Source organism: Drosophila miranda, assembly GCF_003369915.1.
Source record: "Drosophila miranda strain MSH22 chromosome Y unlocalized genomic scaffold, D.miranda_PacBio2.1 Contig_Y1_pilon, whole genome shotgun sequence".
Lineage (NCBI taxonomy): Eukaryota > Metazoa > Arthropoda > Insecta > Diptera > Drosophilidae > Drosophila > Drosophila miranda.
In genome coordinates, this window is record NW_022881603.1 from 53,680,305 (window position 1) to 53,702,634 (window position 22,330).

At 51.2% G+C, this 22,330-nt stretch overlaps 1 protein-coding gene and 1 long non-coding RNA gene across 2 annotated transcripts; one reads left to right on the plus strand and one right to left on the minus strand.

Moving 5' to 3' along the window:
- Window positions 1-6,350: 6,350 nt before the first annotated feature.
- LOC117191258 (death-associated protein kinase related-like) lies at window positions 6,351-8,210 on the minus strand. The gene has a single exon (XM_033396175.1). It carries the CDS (start codon window positions 8,142-8,144, stop codon window positions 6,366-6,368), a length of 1,779 nt encoding a protein of 592 aa, XP_033252066.1. The 5' UTR covers window positions 8,145-8,210; the 3' UTR covers window positions 6,351-6,365.
- A 4,435-nt stretch (window positions 8,211-12,645) lies between these two features.
- On the plus strand, window positions 12,646-13,101 carry LOC117191257. Its single transcript, XR_004473982.1, has 3 exons — window positions 12,646-12,894; window positions 12,968-13,004; window positions 13,063-13,101. It is a non-coding gene; the product is annotated as an uncharacterized LOC117191257 (long non-coding RNA).
- The last annotated feature ends 9,229 nt before the right edge of the window (window positions 13,102-22,330 follow it).

The following is a 22,330-nucleotide window of genomic DNA, read 5'->3' on the forward strand; positions in this document are numbered from 1 at the left end:
GAGGCCCTCTCTTTCGGGATCTCCGGCAGCTCCGGGTCTGGCTCGACCTCCACTTGCCTGCCCTTGCGATCGGACTTGTAAGTGGATATGGTGACCTTCTTGTAGCCATAATCCACTACACCGTCCGACTTTGCGAGGAGATCAATGGATTCCTCATTTAGGACGAGGATAACCTGGCGCCTCTGCCCTTGGATATCCTCCACCTTTGCCACCTTCCAATCGGCTGTAGGAAGGTGGGGGTTGCAGACCTGCAGTAACCTGAGGATCTTCTCAGGCTCTGCAGGCTTAGCCGAGACCCACGCTCTGGCTCTCGGGCGACTAGGGACATCTTCCCACTTCACGGCCTCCAGTTTCGCCCCTGGATAGACCTTTTTTAGGGCCGCCACCGCCTTCATGTAGAAGGCCGCAGAGCGAGCGTCTTGGCAGGCGATGGCTTTCACCTTGCCTTGATGCCACCCTGCGTCCTCACACTTTGGCGGTGGTCCGCCGTTCTCCTCCAGTTCCAGTAGGAACCGGTCCTGGAGCTCGTTCTCCACCAGGTGCCACTTATCGCGAGGGACATGGCCGTCCTCGGCGCCCCTGTCCAGGACACCGATCAGGGTCCTGCCCCTCGCCACCTCAGCGAACGACCGGTTCGTGAGGTGGGTCTTCACCCGCTTGGCTTGCTGGGCTTGGCCTGGCTGATTTGCGGGGTCCTCCGCTGAGCGTTGCCGCTTGTTGGCGGCCTTGGCTGCGCCCTTTCCGGCTTTGGCTGGCTGGAACAGTGGAAGGATTGAGCAGGCCCACAGCCTCTGCTCCTTTCCTTCGGCTGACGCCTTGAAGTTCGGGTCTTCGTTGGACAGGATGAAAGCCGCTCGTCTCCTGTCCTGGTACGACGGCTTTCCACCCCGTGGTGCAGAGACGCTGCCCGCCGGGGCTCCCATGGGTTCTTCGGTCCCGGTGCGCTTACCAGCCGCGATTACGCTCTGCTTGGCAGCCACCCCGGTATCCGCTTCGCCCTTGGAGCCAACCGACTTGGAAGGACCCGATTGGCTTTTCGGGCCCCCCCTCGCTGCGGCTGCTGCCGGAAGAAGGTGGACCGACTCAGTCTCCTTCCCCGTCTTCTTTGGACCCGGTTTCCCAGGCGCTGGTGCAGAGGGATTGGCTTGTCCCTCCGGTACTTTAAGAGGAGTACCGAGCTCCTTTGCGGCTTTGTTGGTTTTTATATGTTTATTATTTGGCATAGTAGTTCCCACGAGTAGGCGGGAAGGGGAGGGTCACCCGAGGCATAGCCCGCTTGCCCCGGGAAGCCTGATTTAAACTGGAGGTCGGCAGGTATCCAGAGTCCGCATATTAGCGACCGGGCACCCCCCCGGCCATGCATCCCTCGGCATATAACAGTGTCACCTTGGATTGGGGTAATTTCACTGAGAGTTTTCTTCTCTCCGCCCGACTACCATTCGCCAGTATCATAGCAGAGACATGACCGTGCTAGGACCTGTTTCCAGCCGCCCTCACGGGGAGAGTATAGTCGCACTTCCACCGGTGTGCACAGTTACGGCGGGTGACGGTTCGCTCGCAACCCTCTGTGTCCTAGGGGGGGGTGTGAGACGCAGACCGCACCGGGTATTACTAACCGGAGCGGCTGCGCCTCAGTTCCGAGTTCACAGTTGTGCGAGCCAACCCGTCATCCGTTTGTCCCCCTGTAGCACCCGATGGCTGACGGCCTTCCGACCCTATAAAGTATATATATTCTTGATCAGCATCAATAGCCGAGTCGATTGAGCCATGTCTGTCTGTCCGTCTGTCCGTCCGTCCGTCTGTCCGTCCGTCCGTCTGTCCGTCCGCCATTGACTGCCTCGTTAGCTATCCCCTTAGACCCATCAACTTTTGATTGATTTGATCCGATACGCTACGCTCCTCAGCTTAGCTAAAGATTTATTTATAAAACAAAAGATATAAAAAAAGGGTAATAAAAGAGTAACGAACAAGATTAAGAACCATTAACCATAATATGTGCGTAAACAACACACACATTTTGAGCCGAATCATATCAAATGCAAAAAAAAAACAAAACGAAAACAGAAAACCAATTAAAGATAATAAAACTATTATAACGAAAAGAAAAAGAAATGAAAATTCAAGAATGCATAAATCTAACATTTGCAATTACAAAATATTTACTCTGGTACAAAATGGTACATATAGTAAAGATATTCGTTTATACAATATTTACTGTCTATATAACCATTATATACTACTTACTTACTGACAACAAATTATTAAGGGTTTTGTTCAATTTCATTATTCGTATGTTAATAAAAACAATTTCAGACTAGCTTAAACTTACAGTCTGCTCTAAATACGGGTTAAATGCTAGTTCTGTGCTAGTTGATTATTACTCGTACAATAAATACTATAGCTTAGAGCCATCCTGCGTCCCTGGTCACCGGTGGATCAAGCCTTCAGAACAACAAAATCAATCAAACAACAACAATCAATTCAAAAATCAATCAAACAACAAACAAAAATTGAACACTACAGCTAAAAATCTTGTACAGGCTTCTACAGCTGAAAATCTTGTACAGGCTGAAATATTCTACATTCTACAGCTGAAAATCTTGTACAAATTAAATAACTGCGGTAGCGGATTGTGTTTTAAAAAAGTTTTTATTTTATTTCTAACTTCACTGATATAGATTTAAGTAGAGGGTCACAAAGGATTCCGGGCAAAGGGTTTGCGCGATCTTAATTTTTAGCTCGACTTTGCGGTGTCGCTTCTGGATCAAGACTGACTTGAACTTTCTGATCTTTGCATCGTTGATCCCTTTCGGGAATAGTTTTTCTATAAACATTTCAATTGATTTCGCCATCCCGAGTATTGGATTTCGTCATCCAAAGAGAGAACTGTAAAATGCCTAAAGTGCAGGATCTGCAGAAAGCCGGGAGTGAGATTGTTTATGAGAAGCCGGGTGTGGGCAAACATTGGTTTTCCATTTAGGCGAGTGTCAAAGATTGGGATTGCGGCGGGAGCCCTTGAGATTGTACATCTTAGAAATCAATTAGGCGGAGGCCCAAGATTGAAATTATTTTCGTTTTGGAAAGCCAAAGATTGTTTACAACTCGTATAAGAGCTCAATAGAATTGGGTACGTTAACTCCCCCCATTCTTAAATGTTTCGTCCCGATACATTTTGAAGTTCTGATAGAGCTCTAATTTCTTCTGACAGTATTTGAATGTTGCTTTCCACTATTTCTTCTGACGGTATTCTTATTGATTTAATAAGTACAAATTTGGTTAATTTATAGCCGAAGTAAAATAACATTATCAATATCAAAATGATTAAGAATAATGTTGTCAATGGTAAGGCCGTATTACCTAATGTTATAAGGGGATTTAAAATATTAACATTATCAAAAGAAAATTGCTTATCATTCGATTGTATATAATCAACTAATTCAAAATCGCTATATCTATGATGCGATATATATCTTAGAATTTTACCCTTATCATTTATGTGGGTTATATTATTTATTACAATTGTGTTGTTGAATATAAGGAGATACGATCCTAACAAAGTAGTATTGTCTACGATATTTTTGCCTGAAACTAATATGGCACCATCCTGAATGATGTCTATTTCTTTGTTTTTTCCCCTTTATTTAGTGCAGTTGGCTTTAAAGCCATTAAGTAAATTGGTGAAACAGGTCTTCTTTAAATTTATTTGTGCGTAATTGTTAAAAGTTTCACTTTTAAAATTATTCATTAAATAGTATTTCTCCTTACATTCACAAACTGAAAACAAACTTCCGCTGTCTGTTTGTTGTTTTCCCTTACTGAAAAGTCTCTTGTGTGTGTGTGTTTGTGTTTAATGTATTTATTGGCACTTTCTGTCTCTTTACACAGTTTGTCTCTCGTTAGGTTTGTGTTTTTATAACTTAATGTTATTTATTGGCGTTTAAAATTAATCACATTTATTGGGGAGCAGAAAGTTTGTCGAGTGGAGGGAGCGGGGGCACGGCACGGCACGGCACGGCACACGACAGACACCACAAAAAAGAAAACAAAGCACAACAGCAAGACAACGGAAAAACGGCGACACGAAAAAAACGACACGAAACGGTTCTGGCACGTCCGACGATCGCGACCTCTCGAGCGGGTGGACGAGATGAGAGTGGCGGACGAGGTTCATGGTGGTACTCTCACATGTCCGCCAACTCCCATACTCTCCCCCTCAACTCGACTGACCCGATCGCCGATCGTCATTTACCGGTGCTCTCACCCCCGGTTCCACTTTCACTCACCCCAATATTGAGTGAGATGAAAGTGGTCCGAGGGCAGCAGCACCGATAAGTAGGCAATGGAGAATTGGAATAGCCGTTTGTTTTAGTGGCTGTGTGTGTTGTCGTTGTCGTTGGTTAGCGGCCAGTGTATTATGTTTGTGCTGTGTGTAGTGGCTGCTCTGTTGTTGGGGGATGGGATAGGATGGGGGGGGGATAAATGCCTGCTCCCGTATAACCGCCCGGATACTGTAAACTTCCGGATCTTTCGATCCGGGCGCGTGACGCTCCGAAGAGTCGACCGCATAGCATCATATGGGCGGTTGAAATGGCTTTATTGGGGCGTTTGGCAGAGTGGCGGAGGTTGGCAGTGTTAATTTTGCTCCTGCTCAACCGCATTTGGCATTTAGTGGCATTTGAAGTGGGTAGGGGGTGGGGAGGAATTGGCTGGGCATAAATTGCCGAATTTGCGACCGATAACACACTGGGCATTGATAAATGCATTTTAAATTTGAAATGGCTTTTTGGTGTGTTATCGGTCATAGTCTGGTATTTGCGTGGTATTTTTGGTAATACCACGTGTCAAGGGGAATTATGGGAATGGCAGATAGGTTGGGAAGAAAAGTAAGAAGGTAAAACTAATTAGAAAACTACGAAAAATATACAATTATCTACAGAAAACTACATTAATTAACAAAAACTTATTCCTAATATCACAGGCAAGTACTAAAACTATGGACAAACTATCTACGGACATGCAAAAACTACAGAAACAACAGGATTGACATCTACAACAAATACATTGATGCAGACGAGGTAAAATAAACGATAATTGACATACATTTACAACATATAAACATATTAATTATATTTATTTTATTTCTAACAGGAGGACAACTACAACGAAGCACCGGCCGGCATAACAAACGCAATGCGAACATTACGCCGTATACCGGCCGGCTCTGTTGTCCCCGTGTTGTTTATTGGCTGGCTGGTTGTGAGTATTGGCGTGCATCGTGGGCGATGGCGAGCGGCTCTGGTCCGGCCGCCCACGTTGCATCTGTCTGTTGGTTTGGTGCAGCAGACCGAGTGGCACTGGTCCGGCCACCCGAAGATGCATTGTCCAGTGTGTTGGCATTGGCATCGAAAAGTGATGCCAACGAATCGTGATATTGGCCGCATCCAAGTGGCTGCTGGTCCGGCCACCAGGATACGTTGTCGATTGTATTGTTGTTGGCCGCATCCGAGTGGCTGCTGGTCCGGCCACCCAGGATGCGTTGTCAGTAGAATTGGCCTGGCCTCCTCGGCCACGTTCGTCGTCAATTTGTAACGGCGTTTTGAGTGGCTGGTGGTCCGGCCACCCAGTTGAGGAGGTGTTTGCTTTGGCGTGTGATTTTAATTTGTGTTTATTTGCAGGTACTTGTCGGCGTTTGGATGCTGTTGCTGGCGACCCTTGTCTGGTTTGTGTTGGCGTGAGAGGCGTTTGCAGGTGAGTATATGTGTTTATTGGCAGCCTCTCTCCTGATTCTCCTTCTTCTTTTGCAGGATTTGCTGGCGTCCGCCGGCTCAACACCAGGCCATCCCGCCCTCACATAATTGGCATGAGAGACGGGTGCGACCCAGTGGAGCGGCAACAGGCGCCAGCATCTGCGTCGTCGTTGGAAATGGCAGCTGTATGTTTGGAGTGGCGTGACGTCACGGCCATGGTCAGGCGGCAGCGTCATCAGAAAGGGGCCTCCTTTTCCTTCCCTTTGGCAGGAATTGTCAGTGTTGATGGCGAGGCAGCTTCCTGCTGGGCAGCTCTGTCTGGTGATTGGCAGGTAAGTGTGGATTTCATGTGTTTTGGCCGTTTTTCGTGTTTTCGTGGTGCATGTGGTGGTGGTGCAGATGGTGGGCAGTGGCAGTAGCTTTGGTGCTGCTGCTTGAGGCTACAGCGGTGCTGGCGACCGTGCTGGCTGGCCCGGACGCGGACGCGGACGCCAGGCGATGGCTATTCAGGAGCAGGGTGGCCGTGCTGCCCGAGCTGGGACTGCTGCCTGGGCTGGGATTGTTGCTGTTGCTGCTGGAACTATTGCTGTTGGCGCCGCTGTTCTGTGGCTGGGTCTTTTAGACGGCCATCAGCGGGTCGGAGGCGCGGCGAATGCTGTTCATTCGTGCTGCTGTCGCGGCTGCTGCCGAGTAGCTGATGTTGCTGCTGTTTCCCCCTGCACTGCGTCGCATATTGTTGCCGTTGCTGCTCCCGCTACTGCCGCCGCACCCGTTGACGGGACTGTGGCCGTTGTGGCTGCTGGTGCTGCTGTGTCCGGGGCAGACTAGCGTCTCCTCCAGCTGAAACTTCTTGACAAGAGCCTTCACCGAGGTGGCCGATCCATGGGACTCTCCCGTGGGTGCCTTGCGGATCACTTTCGGTGTGGTGGGCGCATCGGGAAAGAGTGTCAGGGTGGCCACCACTGTGGCGAACTCGTCGAGGCCGTTGCTGCCCAGCTGGATGGTGGCCTGCACCGGGGGCTTCTTCACAAATGTCGCCGTGTATGTGTTCTCCTTGTCCGAGTCGGAGGCTCGACGTGTGGGTGTCACGATCTGAGTGGGCTTGGCGGACAGGCAGACCGTGTTGCTCTGTCCGTGTCCATTGCTGGTCAGCGTGTGTATGGCTGTCGTTGTCTCTGTGCTGGTGCTGGTGCTGGTGCTGGTGCTGCTTATGGGGCTTCCCAGGAGCTTCCCCGTGGCAATGGGTATTTTTGAGATGCTGCTACTGCTCCCATTGCTGTGGGCCCGATGGTGGCCATTGTGCGTGGGTTTGTTGCTGCCACTGCTTGGCTTCTGTTGCTTTTGTTGTTCCTGTGACTGCTGTTGCTGTTCCTGCTCCTCTGCCTTCTCCTCGGCCACTGGCTCCTCCACTTCCTCATCCTCAAGGTCGTCTTCTTCCTCCTCCTCTTCCTCTTCCTCTTCAGCATCGCTCTGAGCCTGCAGATACATTTGTCTATCCATCGAGCTCTCATCCTTCAGCCAGACATGTTCCAGGCATCCAGCGGCACTCATGCGATCGTTTGGCTTAATTCGCAATGCGCGGCGTATGAAATCGATGGCCACTGGCGAGACGCCACCGAATAGGTTGTCCGGAAAGGTGAGCGCACACTGCGAGATATTGAGGAAGGTCTCCTGCTTGGTGTTCCCGCCAAAGGGCGAGAAGCCGGAGAGCAAGACATAGGTGAGAACGCCCACGGACCAGATGTCCGTCAGCAGGGAGAGTGGCTCGTACTGGAGCACCTCGGGGGCCACGTAGTCGGGTGTGCCGGCCATCTCGCGGACATTGATGCCCTCGCACACAACGCGCGAGATCCCAAAGTCACAGAGCTTGAGGCCATCTTCTATACGCTCGCCGGCGAGCAAAATGTTCTGTGGCTTGAGGTCCAGGTGGGCAATGGATCGGTCGTGGAGAAACTTGAGAGCCTTCAGCACCTCTCGCATGCAGTGGCGGGCCTGGGCCTCTGTCAGGCACTCCTCGTTGTCCAGTATGGTCTGCAGCTCGCCACCAGTGGCCAGTTCCAGCAGCAGGGCTGTGTCCGAACGGGTCTCGTGCACCGCATTCAGATTGACAATGTTCTCCTCGCCCTCGCAGAGTATTAGGACGGCGATCTCGTGTTTGATCTCCTTGTCGCTGCTCTGTGCGCGTCGGCGTCGCTTCAAGAACTTTGCCGCGAAATGGGAGCCCGTGTTCTTGTGAATGGCACGGCGAACGGCGGCGAATTTGCCCCTGGCAAACGGCGTCTGTTCCACCTCGTAGATCTCGTTGATGTCATGCGACACGAGCAATCCGTTAAAGCGTTCGGCATCTACATCCAAAAGGCCATCGCCTATGGGAAAGATTCCCTTTTCGGTGAACATGATCTATCGATCTGTGCCGTGTCGCCATTGACGTTTTTTTTCTGTGTTGCCCTGTTTTCTTTTTGTGGTGTCTGTCGTGTGCCGTGCCGCCCTTCCTCCACCACACCCATTACTTACCTTGACAAACTTTTGCTCCCGTCCACATCACAAACCAAAAAGAGAATAAAAGTGCCAATAAATACATTTAACACAAACACACACACACAAGAGACTTTTCAATTAAAAACAACAAACAGGCAGCAGATCGCCAACACACAAACCAACAGCCAGCCATGACCAGAGGAATGGCCAGACGAGGGTCAACCAGACGCCACAGCGACGGCGGCAGAGCGGCCCGCAGAGGCGCCCTAGCAGCAGCAGCAGCAGCCAACAACACCAACACAAACACCGCCAATAGCAGCAGCAGCAGCAGAGCCCTCGGCGCAGGCGCCAACACCAACGCCCCAGCCAATGCAGAGCGCCGACGCCACAGCCTTCCATCGAGTGAGTACCCAGCCATTGCCATGGCCGATATATCCACGGCCACAGCCACTCCCCCCTCGAGACACATCACAAAAACCGCGCCAAACGCAAAGGGAAGGGCCGATGGGACGCCGCTCTCGCTGCCGCTTTTCCCGCCTCTCACGCTCTCGGACATACAAAACCGTTCGGGAGTAACGGGAGAGGGATAAGACGGAGGAGAGCCGGCTAGCCGACGCGCAAGAGCGGAGCGCCAAAACGGACAACGGGCCGCCACACACACACACACACGACCGGATCGAACCCGTTGCGTGTCGAACTTGGTTCGAGTTCGAGCAGCGGGTCGATCCGAGCCATAGCCCAGTCAGCACCAATACTACGACAAACAGCAGCAACTACACAACCACAATCACAACCACAATCACAGCCAATCCCACCAACACCAAAACGACGCCGCGCCCTCATCGACAGTGGGAGCGAAGATGAGGATGAGGGTGAGAGGAAGCAGGCCAGAAGACGGGGCCGCCATCACCAGCAGCGGCCGCCAATTAGGAAGCCGAAGAAGAAAAGGCAGACAATGGAGGAGCTGGAGGCTATTGTCCAGGAGCAGCTGAGGCAGCACGAGCTGAGGGAGCAACAGCAGAAGCAGCAGAAACGGACGGCACATGCAGCCAACACCAACACAGTTGCCGATCCTGCCACTATGCCGCAATCTGCACAGCCAACACATGCCCCTGCCCCTGCCCCTGCCCCTGCCACTACTATAATTGCCAATAGCCAGACCCACAGCCATCACCAACATCGACAACAGCCAATACATAGACAATCACCAGCCATTCACACAGACAATACCACAATTAACAATAGAGATAATAATGACGCCAATACAAATACAAATACACCCGCCAATACAAACACCAACACCACCACCGCCATCACCATCACAAACACCCCTGCCACTACCACCGACGATGACATCCGGCACGGCGAATTCGGGCATCAGCCCAGCCAGGAACGTGGCTTGAGGATCCTCATCCGAGGACTCTCCCACTCCACGCCGCCGGATTGGATTCGCAGCAGCATGCTGAATGAGGGGTTCACGGTTCGGTTTGTAAGGGTGATCACCGATCGATTTGATCGCAGCCGCCAATTCAACCTCTTCGAGGCTGATATCGCCCCCAAACCGGACCGTGGCCAATGCGGGGTGTTGAAGCTGCGACGCCTGGGTGGGAGGCCCATCACGGTTGAGAGACTTGGAGTCTCCCGTGACCCCGCCCAGTGCCATCGATGCCAGGTGTTTGGCCACACCCGCGCATACTGTAGACGAGCTGCTGTCTGCATGAAATGCGCGGGTGGACATCTGACGACGGAGTGCAGCAAGCCAAGGAACGTTGCTCCCAAGTGCGCCAACTGCCAGGGCGCCCACATCAGCGCCTACAAGGGCTGCAGCGCCTACAAGGCAGCCAGGCAGCGGCTCCTGGCCCACAGGCTCGCCAGGGAGGAGGAGCATCGACGGCAGCAGCAGCAGCCAACACCACACCGACAACAGCCAATCCAACGCCGCCAGCAGCAGCCACATCCACAGCCACTCCATAACCCGCAGCAGCAACGCCAACAACAACCGGGTCGGCAGCATCGGCAGCAGCATCGGTATGGCGACCAACATCCCCAGCCATCGACCAGGGGGCGCCAACACCAGAGGGTCCAGCCGATGTAGCCGATCGCGAATGATGCTCCGACGCCACGCCAACACCAGCAGCAGCAGCGGCCAGACGCCCAGTGCGATGGCAGCTGCGCTCAAAACCTGCAATTATACGTACAGCGTATAACAGAGTTGGAAAGGAGGATCGAACAGATGGCAGAGCAACTCACCAAATTGGCTGCAGCAACAGCAGCCGCAGTCCCAATAGCCGCCAATACAGCAGCAGCAGTAGCCATATCGGACGGTGAGCCGGATATGGACATGGACGACGACAGCCAATGGACCGACGAAGAGCCTTACGATGACCTACGTAGGTTCCTAAATGGACAATCCAGTGGCGACTTTGAAAGCGACGGATTATACGGCGTCTACTGATTGCGACAAATAGCAGAAGTTTAATGCCAATGCCACCTTAAAATAGACAATAATTAAACACAATTAACAACAACCTGCAAATGACCATTAAACATACTCACCTGCTATTAAACTGACAGAGCTGCCCCTCCAGCAGCTGCCTCGCCACTCCTGCAATTCTCTCGAGGCATAATGGGCGAAATTTGGAGGCCTCATCAGCAGCACTACCGCCAATCCAACAAAAGTCCAGAGGCCAGCCACTAAAACACAAAGAAAAACAGTCAATTCACGCCAACACGAAAAACTGCCAAAACACAAGAAATTCACTCTCACCTGCCAATCACCAGACAGAGCTGACCAACAAGAAGCTGCCTCGCCATCAACATCATCAATTTTCTGCCAAAGGGGCGGAAAAGGAGGCCTCTTCTGATGACGCCACTCCGAACCAACAGCTGCCAATTCCAACGACGACGCAGATGCTGGCGCCTGTTGCCGCTCCACTGGGTTACACCCGTCTCTCATGCCAATTATGTGAGGGCGGGATGGCCTGGTGTTGAGCCGCCGGACGCCAGCAAATCCTGCAAAAGGAAGAAGAAACAGGAGGGAGAAACAGACTGCCAAAACACAAAATACTCACCTGCTGTTTTACGCCAACACAAACCAGACAAGGGTCGCCACAAATAACATCCAAACGCCGACAGTACCTGCAAATAAACACGAATTAAAATCAAAGCCAAAACAAACACCTCCTCATCTGGGTGGCCGGACCAGCAGCCATTCAAAACGCAACTACAAACCGACGATGAACGTGGCCGAGGAGGCCAGGCCAATACTACTGACAACGCATCCTGGGTGGCCGGACCAGAGCCACTCGCGGCCAGACGAGGGTCGAACAGACGCCACAGCGACGGCGGCAGAGCGGACCGCAGAGGCGCCCTAGCAGCAGCAGCAGCAGCCAACAACACCAACACCAACACCGCCAATAGCAGCAGCAGCAGCAGAGCCCTCGGCGCAGGCGCCAATACCAACGCCCCAGCCAATGCAGAGCGCCGACGCCACAGCCACCCAGCGAGTGAGTACCCAGCCATTGCCATGGCCGATATATCCACGGCCACAGCCACTCCCCCCTCGAGCCCCATCACATCAGCAGCAACAGCAGCGCCAATACCAACTGCAAATCCCGCAACCCCGCCAAATCCCAAAATCCCGCCAAACACAAAGGGAAAGGCCGAAAAGACGCCACTTTTCCCGCCTCTCACGCTCTCGGACATACAAAACTGTTCGAGAGTAACGGGAGAGGGAGAAGACGGAGGAGAGCCGGCAAGCCGACGCGGAATAGCGGAGCGCCAAAACGGCCAACGGGCAGCCACACACACACACACGACCGGATCGAACCTGTTGCGAGTCGAACCTGGTTCGAGCTCGAGCAGCGGGTCGATCCGGGCCAATGCCCAGCCTGCACAAATACCACCAATCCCACCAACACCAAAACGACGCCGCGCCCTCATCGACAGTGGGAGTGTCGATGAGGGTGAGGGTGAGAGGAAGCAGGCCAGACGACGGGGCCGCCATCACCAGCAGCGGCAGCAGCGGCCGCCAATTGGGAAGCCGAAGAAGAAAAGGCAGACACTGGAGGAGCTAGAGGCTATTGTCCGGGAGCAGTTGAGGCAGCACGAGCTGCGGCAGCAACAACAGAGGCAGCAGAAACGGACAACAAATACAGCCAACACCAACACAGTTGCCGCTCCTGCCACTATGCCGCAATCTGCACAGCGAACACATGCCCCTGTTTTTTTTTTTTTTGTTTTGGTTGGCTCAGGGCACTTTAGAGTGACCTGAAGCTTGCTTTATTAATGTTCTTATTACTCAATAGTAACATATAACAATATTTATGGAAACATTTAACATTTAGGTTAAAGTTAAGTTAAGATCGGCTTGTGTTTTCTTTTTTCTGGCTTAGACATAAAAATTTTGTGAGGCCGCTCCTGGACCCCTCATCCGGTGCGAAACGGAGGTATGGACGACAGGGAGACCTCCAAGCATCGGCAACGCAAGCGCGGCATCGCCTCGTCCCTCTTTTCCTGGCCGAATCCAACCGATGCAACTCTAAGAAGAACGGCGGCGCATATGCTTCATTCTGTGGATGATATGAAACTCCTGGCTGATTTTAATATTATTTTATTTTCAGGTTTATGTTTTGTAGGTTTGGTGATCAAGTGTCAGGAATCCAGTTAGGTAATTTGTGTTGTTATATTTATTGGATTTTTAACCTTTGTTTTGACTGATTTTAATTATTTTCTATTTACAGGTTCGATTGGTCCATTGGGAGGTTTGCGTTGAGTTTGGTAAGTAAGTCTATTTGTGCTTTTCCTTTGGTTAATTTTAGCTACATTTTATTTGCAGGCTAAATTAATTTATTTAGAGGTTTGCGTTGAATTTGGTAAGTCAGTTTATTTCTGTTTTGGCTGATTTTGATTGTATTTTATTTGCAGGTTTTGATTGGTTTGTTTGGAAGCTAGCGTGGTAAGTAAATTAATTTGTGTTTTGACTGATTTTAATTGTATTTTATTTGCAGGTTCAATTGGTTATATTTGGAGGTTTGCGTTGTATTTGGTAAGCGAGTCTATTTATGTTTTGGCTGATTTTCATTGTGTTTTATTTGCAGGTTTTGATTGGTTTGTTTGGAAGCTAGCGTGGTAAGTAAATTAATTTGTGTTTTGACTGATTTTAATTGTATTTTATTTGCAGGTTCAATTTGTTTATTTGGAGGTTTGCGTTGAATTTGGTAAGCGAGTCTATATCTGTTTTGGCTGATTTTGATTGTATTTTATTTGCAGGTTTTGATTGGTTTGTTTGGAAGCTAGCGTGGTAAGTAAAGATAAAGAGAAAAAGGTAAACAATGCAGGTGCTTTGCGTGGAAAATAAAAGGAAATACACTAAATGAAAAGAGACAAGCACTTGCAGAAATAACAATACAGATAAGTAGTAGACTGGAGTGAAGACGACGGAAAAACAGGTAATAAAAGAGATACTACACTGGAACAAAGACGAGACAAAACAGGTACAATTGATTTACGTTAACAATATTACAATAAACATAACAATTTAAAATAATGTCTATATCTTTTTCTATAATTACAGGGAAGACAAGAAACAGCTGAGCATCGGCCGGCATAGCAAAACACAATGCTTGTAAAGACATTGCGTTGCATACCGGCCGACCCCGTCGTCCCCCCTGGTCGTCGAAATTGGCGTCATCCGAAGTCGTCAGAAGTAGGTGCAATTAGCACCTCCTCGTCGTCGTTGTGGCTGTGGCTGCCCTCTTGGAGAACCAGTGGCACTGGTCCGGCCACCAGCTGGGAGCCAGGAGTAGACGGCACACATATTACTGTGGCGACACGGGTCCGGCCGCCAAAGTGAAATGTATGTGAGTGTGTGTGTGTGTTTTTTTTTTTTTTTTTTTTTTTTGTTGTGTGACTACAGGAAAGCTTCATGCCGACTCAGCCGAAGCCGAAGTGAGGGACTCTAACCGCTCTAAAACCAACCACCCCTATCCCGGATCCCGGCGGTACTGTCGCGAGATATTACTTCGCCGGGGGGAGATGCCCGTAGGGCTCTTCTCTTAATAATCTCCTTTATCCTTTATCTCCTTGCATTGCGTGCTTTTTCTTCGCGACGCAGTTTGGTAGCCATAGTTACTGCCATGAATCTAATCGAGGCCCAGTTTCCTTCCGACTCCAGCAGGCATTCTGCCAGGTTTGACACCGCTGGCATTCTTCCAAGCTTGTTGCTTAGATCCTCTCGTTCGTGCCGAAATCTTGGACATTCGAAGAAGCAGTGCTCTGCGTCTTCGATGACCCCTGCGCAGACCACGCAGAAGGGGTCGTCCTCGTGCTTAAACTTATGCAGGTAGGCTTTAAAGCAACCGTGTCCTGTCAGCAGTTGTGTCAGGTGATACTCCACTTGTCCATGGCTACGGTTCAGCCAACTCTTCAGGTCTGGGATTAGCCTATGGGTCCATCGCCCTTTGCTGCTGTTATCCCACGAATCTTGCCATTGCAGGATTGTGCGCTGCCTTAAGGCACCTCTGGTGTCCTGGTCCGTAGTCCCCAGGGTTCGCTGTGCCCTGATTCCTACGGCTTCTCTTGCCAGCAGATGGATGGGAATCATTCCTGCTACCACAAGTGCGGCGTCTTGGGATACCGTTCTGAATGCGCAACACACCCTCAGGGCACACAGCCTCTGGACTGCGTTGCATTCTCGGGCATATGTTTTATGCTTCATTGCATCAACCCATATTGGTGCAGCGTACATTAGCGTTGAGCCAACTACGCTCGCTAGTAGCTTTCGCCTTGGCTGTTTCGGGCCTCCGGTGTTGGCCATGATGCGGGATAGGGCCACTGCCGTCTTTCCTGCTTTGCTGCTTGCATACGCCATGTGATGCTTGAAGCTGAGTCTGTAGTCAATCATGACCCCCAGGTACTTCAGGCTTGGACTGGAGCTAATTGTGCAGTCTCCTACTCGGATCGTGGCCGTCTCCACTACTTTCCTGCTGCTTATGAGCACCGCCTCCGTTTCGTGGGTGGCTAATGAGAGATCCCTCCCTGATAGCCATGTTCTGGCTCTCTCTACCGCGTCGTTGCAGATTTCTTCCGCCGCTTCTTTCTGTTTTGCCACTACGACTATTGCTATGTCGTCGGCAAAGCCTATCACCGTGGCGCCCATTGGCATATCCATCTTGAGGATTCCATCATACATGATGTTCCACAGCAGCGGGCCGAGGACCGATCCTTGGGGAACTCCTCCAGTGATTTGGTGCTCACGTGTCCCTTTATCCGTCTCATATATGAGCACTCGGTCTCTTAGGTAGTCCGCGATGATATTCTGCAGATACGGCGGTATTTGAAAGTTTCTCAATTCTTCTAGTATGTGATCCCAATTGGCAGAGTTGAATGCATTTTGGACATCGAGTGTTGCCACTATGCAATACTCTTTGGTCCCGTACATCCATCGGGTGCCATCGATAGCTCGCTTTGCTATCTCACATACCTCGCCGATTGCGTCCACCGTGGACCTGCCTTTGCGAAACCCGTGCTGTCTCGGTGAGAGCTGACGCGTTACTGCCTTCTCCAGCCTGGTGTGGATTATGCGCTCGAGGATCTTACCCACTGTGTCGAGCATGCAGAGTGGTCTATAGGATGATGGCTCCTCGGTCGGCTTGTTCCCCTTGGGTAAGAGGACTAGCCGCTGTCGCTTCCATGGTCTGGGGAAGGTCCCTTCCTTCGTGATGGACCTCTTTGGGAGCACCATCAGCTTCCTCAACTCTCTGGCCTTTTGGCCCAAGCTCGCCAAATGCGCCATGGCCCTCTCCTTCTGGTCTGCTTGCTCCTCTTGGGGGGCGCTGCAGCGTTGGAGGAGAGGATCTTGCGCGCTCCTCCACTGCTTCCGCCAGCTGGTTTGGCGATCGCGCCAGAGCATTTTTCCGGCGAAAGGGATTCTCCTCATCCCAGGCGAATGAGCTTGTCAGTGGAGTGCTGCAAGCCGCAGCTTGTTCCCGCTGATCGCTCATCTCCGATCTGGCCGTTGATCTGGCAACTCCGGTTGCTGTGACCGCGCCCTCTATTGGCCAGACGCTGTCGTTTTCCAGCACTTAGCTCCGTGCCCTTAGTCAGCTGTTCTTCCGTCGTTATCCAACACCACTTGCGGTGTGCTTGGCCAATTTTGCCCAAAAACAAAAAGAAGGCAGCAACCAACAAGTGGCGCCAAGAATCACAGCGAAGAAGAATAGGAAAACAGGCACTTACTTGCTGTTCCTTCCCCCCCCTTCGGCCTAGGGCTCGACGGCGTCCCACTGGGATTTCGGCCAGTACTATTGGCCAGGTGGCCGCTTCTCTGCTTGCGGACTTGCGTTCCGCGCAGGTAAGTAACGCAGCACTACTATGGCTCGCGCTAACTACTCTTTGCCTCTTTTCCAGGCTAACTTCCGACGTTTTCCACTGAATTATACGGAACGATTTAAAAACACGACCGCACTCACTAGAATACACAATGTGCCTCATCTGTGAGTGTGTGTGTGTGCGTCGGCAATTGTGGCCCTAATGTAGAACGAGTGGCACTGGTCCGGCCACCAGCTGGGAGCCAGGAGTAGATGGCACACATTTTACTGTGGCGACACACACGGCCGCCCAAGTGTAATGGATGTTTGTGTGTGTGTGCGTCGGCAATTGTGGCCCTAATGTAGAGCGAGTGGCACTGGTCCGGCCACCAGCTGTGGGCAATGGCGGACAACGACACACATAACTCGAACGGCACAGGTCCGGCCGCCCAAGTGTAATGGATGTGAGTGTGTGTGTGCGTCGGCAATTGTGGCCCTAATGTAGAGCGAGTGGCACTGGTCCGGCCACCAGCTGTGGGCAATGGCGGACAACGACACACCTACTCGAACGGCACAGGTCCGGCCGCCCAAGTGTAATGGATGTTTGTGTGTGTGTGTGTATTTCCATTCCAGGTACACATGGCACTCTGAATGCTTTGATGGCGGCAGCGTCCGTTGTTCATTTTTGTTGTGGCATGCGAGTGATATGCATTTGTCATTTAATCCAATGCAGTGGCAGAGATGTGTCCAATTAGTACACAGCGTTCCAGGATATCTGGTTGTCAAGATGGTACCTCATGTTGCGGGCGTAGGCCCTAATGTCATCCATGGAGTCGTCATCTGCCCACATCTCATCGTCATCATTTTCTTCATCCATTTCAAGATCCGTCTCTGGAATGGCGGCTGGCGTTGGCCCTAACGTTTTTCGTGGTGGCTCTGATCGTGGTGGTTTCTTTGACCGCCTGGCTGCTGGAGCTGGGGCAACCACTGTTGCTGCTGCCATTGTTGGTGGATTTTCCGATGTTTCTGGAACTGCTGGAGTTGCCGTCACTGCCTGGGATTGGATGAGCGAGGTGAGTAGTGACATCATCACTTCCAGCCTCTTTTCCAATCGCGTCATCCTCTGCGTATTCTCCAACAGTGCCTGGCTGCAGGATCCCTCCAAAGATTGGCGTTTCGGCTGCATCTTCTGCCGGGAGCGGTTGTTGGCAAGCTGCTGCTGCTGCTGCTGTCGCTGTTGTTGTTCGCGCTGCGGCTGCTGTTGCAGATGCTGTAGCTGCTGCTGTTGTGGTGCCTGGGAACGGCTGAATGGCTGCTCTGGACGGCGCCGCCCAGTGCGTGGGCCAGAGGCAGCAGGCGTCTGTTTTTTTGTCTGTATTGGCTGCTGCTGCTTCTGCTGATGTTGTTGTCCTCTTCGTCGCCCAGGAGAGGAGACATTGAGTGGCGTCCATGCTGCCTGCTGCTGCTGCTGTCCGCGCCAGGGATTGGCTGGCGTTTGAGCTGGCTGTTGCTGCTGCTGCTGTCGGCGCCCTGGATGTGCTGGTGTTGTTTTTGCTGGTGGCTGCTGCTCTGGCAATGGCTGCAGAAGCGAGCTGCGCTTGCGACGCAACTCCTGCATGGCCACTCGACGCGACAGAAGGCGGCCCCTTGCTGCCTTGAATGCCGGACATCCCTTGTAGGCGCTGATGTGGGCGCCCTGGCAATTGGCGCATTTAGGGGCGTCTGCCCTTGGCTTGGCACATGCCGTGGACGCGTGGGCACCCGCACACTTCATACAGACGAATGAACGCCTGCAGTAGGTGCGGGTGTGCCCAAAAGCCTGACATCTGTGGCACTGGGCTGGGTCCACCGGCTTGGCCTGCCTCTCAACGATCATTCCGCCTGTTAACATTGCTGTTAGCAGGCATCGTCGTCTGGCTGCCGACGTAATTGTAGTTGTCGTTTTTGTGTTTGATGTCGCTGATTGTGTGCTGATGTACGTCATCATTGTTATACCCGATACTCAAAATGAGTATTGGGGTATATTAGATTTGTGGTAAAAGTGGATGTGTGTAACGTCCAGAAGGAATCGTTTCCGACCCCATAAAGTATATATATTCTTGATCAGCATCAATAGCCGAGTCGATTGAGCCCTGTCTGTCTGTCCGTCTGTCCGTCCGTCCGTCCGTCTGTCCGTCCGTCCGTCCGTCCGTCCGTCCGTCCGTCCCCTTCAGCGCCTAGTGCTCAAAGACTATAAGAGCTAGAGCAACGATGTTTTGGATCCAGACATCTGTGATATGTCACTGCTACAAAAATATTTCAAAACTTTGCCCCGCCCACTTCCGCCCCCACAAAGGACGAAAATCTGTGGCATCCACATTTTTAAAGATACGATAAAACCAAAAATGCAGAATCGTAGAGGATGACTATATGTTCTAGAGTGTAAAATCTCAACCAGATCGTATAATTATTATAGCCAGAATCAAGAAAACAATTTCGTTCTTTCTCGCTCTGTCTCTCTCTAACACACAGGTTTCATGGCCGGCTTTGCCAATTGCAAAATATGAGTTCAAGGATCTCAGAACCTATAAGAGCCAGAGCAACCAAATTTGGTATCCACACTCCTGTGATATCTGACCTTGACCGTTTCGTGTCCAAATTTCGCCACACCCCCTTCCGCCCCCGCAAAGGACGAAAATCTGGGGCATCCACAAATCTCAGAGACTATTAAGGCTAGAGTAACCAAATTTGGTATCCGCACTTCTGTTAGATCTCACTATAAAACGTATATCTCAGAATTTCGCCCCACCCCCTTCCGCCCCCACAAAGAACGAAAATCTGTTGCATCCACAATATTGCACATTCGAGAAAACTAAAAACGCAGAATCATAGATAATGACTATATCTATCAGATTGCTGAATCTGGATCAGATCGGATCATTTTTGTAGCCAAAAGCAAGAAATCAATTTGCAGTGGCCACGCAGCGCCCGACGTCACGCTCAGACTGATTTTCTGCCTCTCTCGCACGCACTCTTTGTCGTGTGGTTCAATATTAGCGGCGTCTGCCGCAGGAGAGCCATACTGACTTAGTATCGGGTATAACTGTAGAGTTGCGGTGTATGCAGCAACTCACAACGTTCCCCCTCGTTGTATTTGTGGTTGTGGTTGTGGTATTGGCTGTGTGCATTGCATTTGGACACGAGTTCGAACTCGCTCCCGAACGGGCACTCGAACACGAATCTTTTGTTGGCTGCTGTTCGTGCAGAGGCTGCTCGAGTGCCCTCTCGTACTGTCGCTGGTACGAGGTCGTTACCCGCTCTCTCTTTGCGCCTTCTCTCGCTCCTTGCTGTTTCCGGCTCTCTCCACACGATGCATCGGCATACGGTGCATCGATACGTGTCTGTGTGTGTTGGAGTGTGGGAAGTGGAATTATTGGCGCGCTTGGTACCGCTTGGCTTGGCTTGGCTTGACATTGCGGTGCTTTGGCTGACGCCGCTGCCGCTTCCGCTGCCGCCAATGCGTCAAGCCGGCGACTACCGCTGCTGCTGCTGATGGTCTGCTGCTGCTGCTGCTGGGTATGGACCGCCTCCACCCAGTCGCCGGTCTGGAACTGCTCCTGGGTGGGGAGATTGGGAATGGCCGCCCAGCTGTTGGGGCAGGGCAGGTCGGGGTCGGGGATGGGGCTTGTGGCCGGAGTGGCCGTGATGGTGGTGTCGGCATTTGTGGTCCTCACATACCCGGTAATGGTGGCTGGAGCCGGTCCAGGAATTGGAGGAAGTGCCTCCAACCAGGTGGCGGAGTCGGTGGATTGGCGTCTCAGTATCGCTGCGTTTGACACGGTGCCGGTCGCTGCGCTGTCGGAGCTGGCAGTGGAAATGGCTGATTTGGGGCAATCCCTGGCTGTGACGCCGTGTGGTCCTCGTCGTCGTCGTCCTCTTCTGGCAGTGGATCCGCGTGGCATAGCTGCGCTGGATTGGCTTTGGTTGGATTTGGTAATAAATTTTTCGACCGACGCGAGTGGAGTTTTTGTCAAGCCAAATTATTCACACAGTTTTTTTATTTATTTTTTTTTTTCAGTATATACCCGCTTAGGGTTGAGGGCTCTCAGTGCTCCAACAGGGGAGGGGCTGAGAGGCTGGGGTGTGAGCCGCCAGCAACCAAGCGCGTTGCTTTATTAATATTTTTTTTTTTTTTTTTTTGGGCAGTATATGTCTTAATTTAATTTATGTTCATTTTTGTGTTTGTTTTACAAATCAACTTTAAACGACACTTCAAACACACTAGTACATTTGATGGCACAATAAACTTTACAAACATATAATACTGCAGCAACGAAACACTTGTAACCTCGAAATAGGCCCGCTGCCAGCAGGGGGGGGGGGGGGGGGGGGGGGGGGGGAAGGGAAAATGGAAATAGAGAGACACAAAATATTCGGCACTTTGACGGAGGGACTAAACTAAACCTCGAACACGTCTCGACTCCACAAAGTTCACGACACGACTTTCCATTTGGACAGAGACCCAGACTCGAGACCACTCCACGATCGGGGCAAAAGGCTCCAAAAGTACGAATTGTCAAGAGGGGAAGGGGGGACTCGTCAAGTGTGTGTAATAGTGTGTCAAGTGTGTGTGTGTGTGTGTGTGGTGTGAGTCAAGAAAGTAAAGTGGGGCCTCGCTCGAAAGTATGCTGTCTCTTCCCTTTGTAATTCTCCCTAACTTAAAAATTTGATTTGCAGTCCCCTGTGAGTTCGTCAACTTGATGTTTTGTTGGCTGTGATGCGGTATGTGGTCTTCAGTCCCCTCTACTACCCTTGCCGCCTGCTGAGGGCAGACGACTAGGAATGTAGCATGTACATGTGGGCGGGCAGTTTATAGGGGGCGTAGTTGATTTATGCGAAGACTAGCATTTTTGGCTCAATTTAGGCCGTAGTGATGGTGGTGTGGCGGCAACTGATGCTGATTTGAAAGTCGATTTGAAACCGATAATCAATTGTCAGCACCGTTGCCGCCGAAGATTTTTATCACAGATTGTAATAATTTTGTAGTGGGGTGTCGGAGAAGAGACAAGCACTTGCAGAAATAACAATAATGATAAGTAGTAGACTGGAGTGAAGACGACGGAAAAACAGGTAATAAAAGAGATACTACACTGGAACAAAGACGAGACAAAACAGGTACAATTGATTTACGTTTACAATATTACAATAAACATAACAATTTAAAATAATGTCTATATCTTTTTCTATAATTACAGGGAAGACAAGAAACAGCGGAGCATCGGCCGGCATAGCAAAACACAATGCTTGTAAAGACATTGCGTTGCATACCGGCCGACCCCGTCGTCCCCCCTGGTCGTCGAAATTGGCGTCATCCGAAGTCGTCAGAAGTAGGTGCAATTAGCACCTCCTCGTCGTCGTTGTGGCTGTGGCTGCCCTCTTGGAGAACCAGTGGCACTGGTCCGGCCACCAGCTGGGAGCCAGGAGTAGACGGCACACATATTACTGTGGCGACACGGGTCCGGCCGCCAAAGTGAAATGGATGTGAGTGTGTGTGTGCGTCGGCAATTGTGGCCCTAATGTAGAGCGAGTGGCACTGGTCCGGCCACCAGCTGTGGGCAATGGCGGACAACGACACACATAACTCGAACGGCACAGGTCCGGCCGCCCAAGTGTAATGGATGTGAGTGTGTGTGTGTCTGAATGGCGGGCGGTAGGTATTTTGAGAGCCCTTTTTTTTCGTATGTGTGGCTGATGGATTTTTTTCCTTTTCCAGGACCATAGGGCCCTCTGAATGCCATGGCCATGCCAACACGAAAA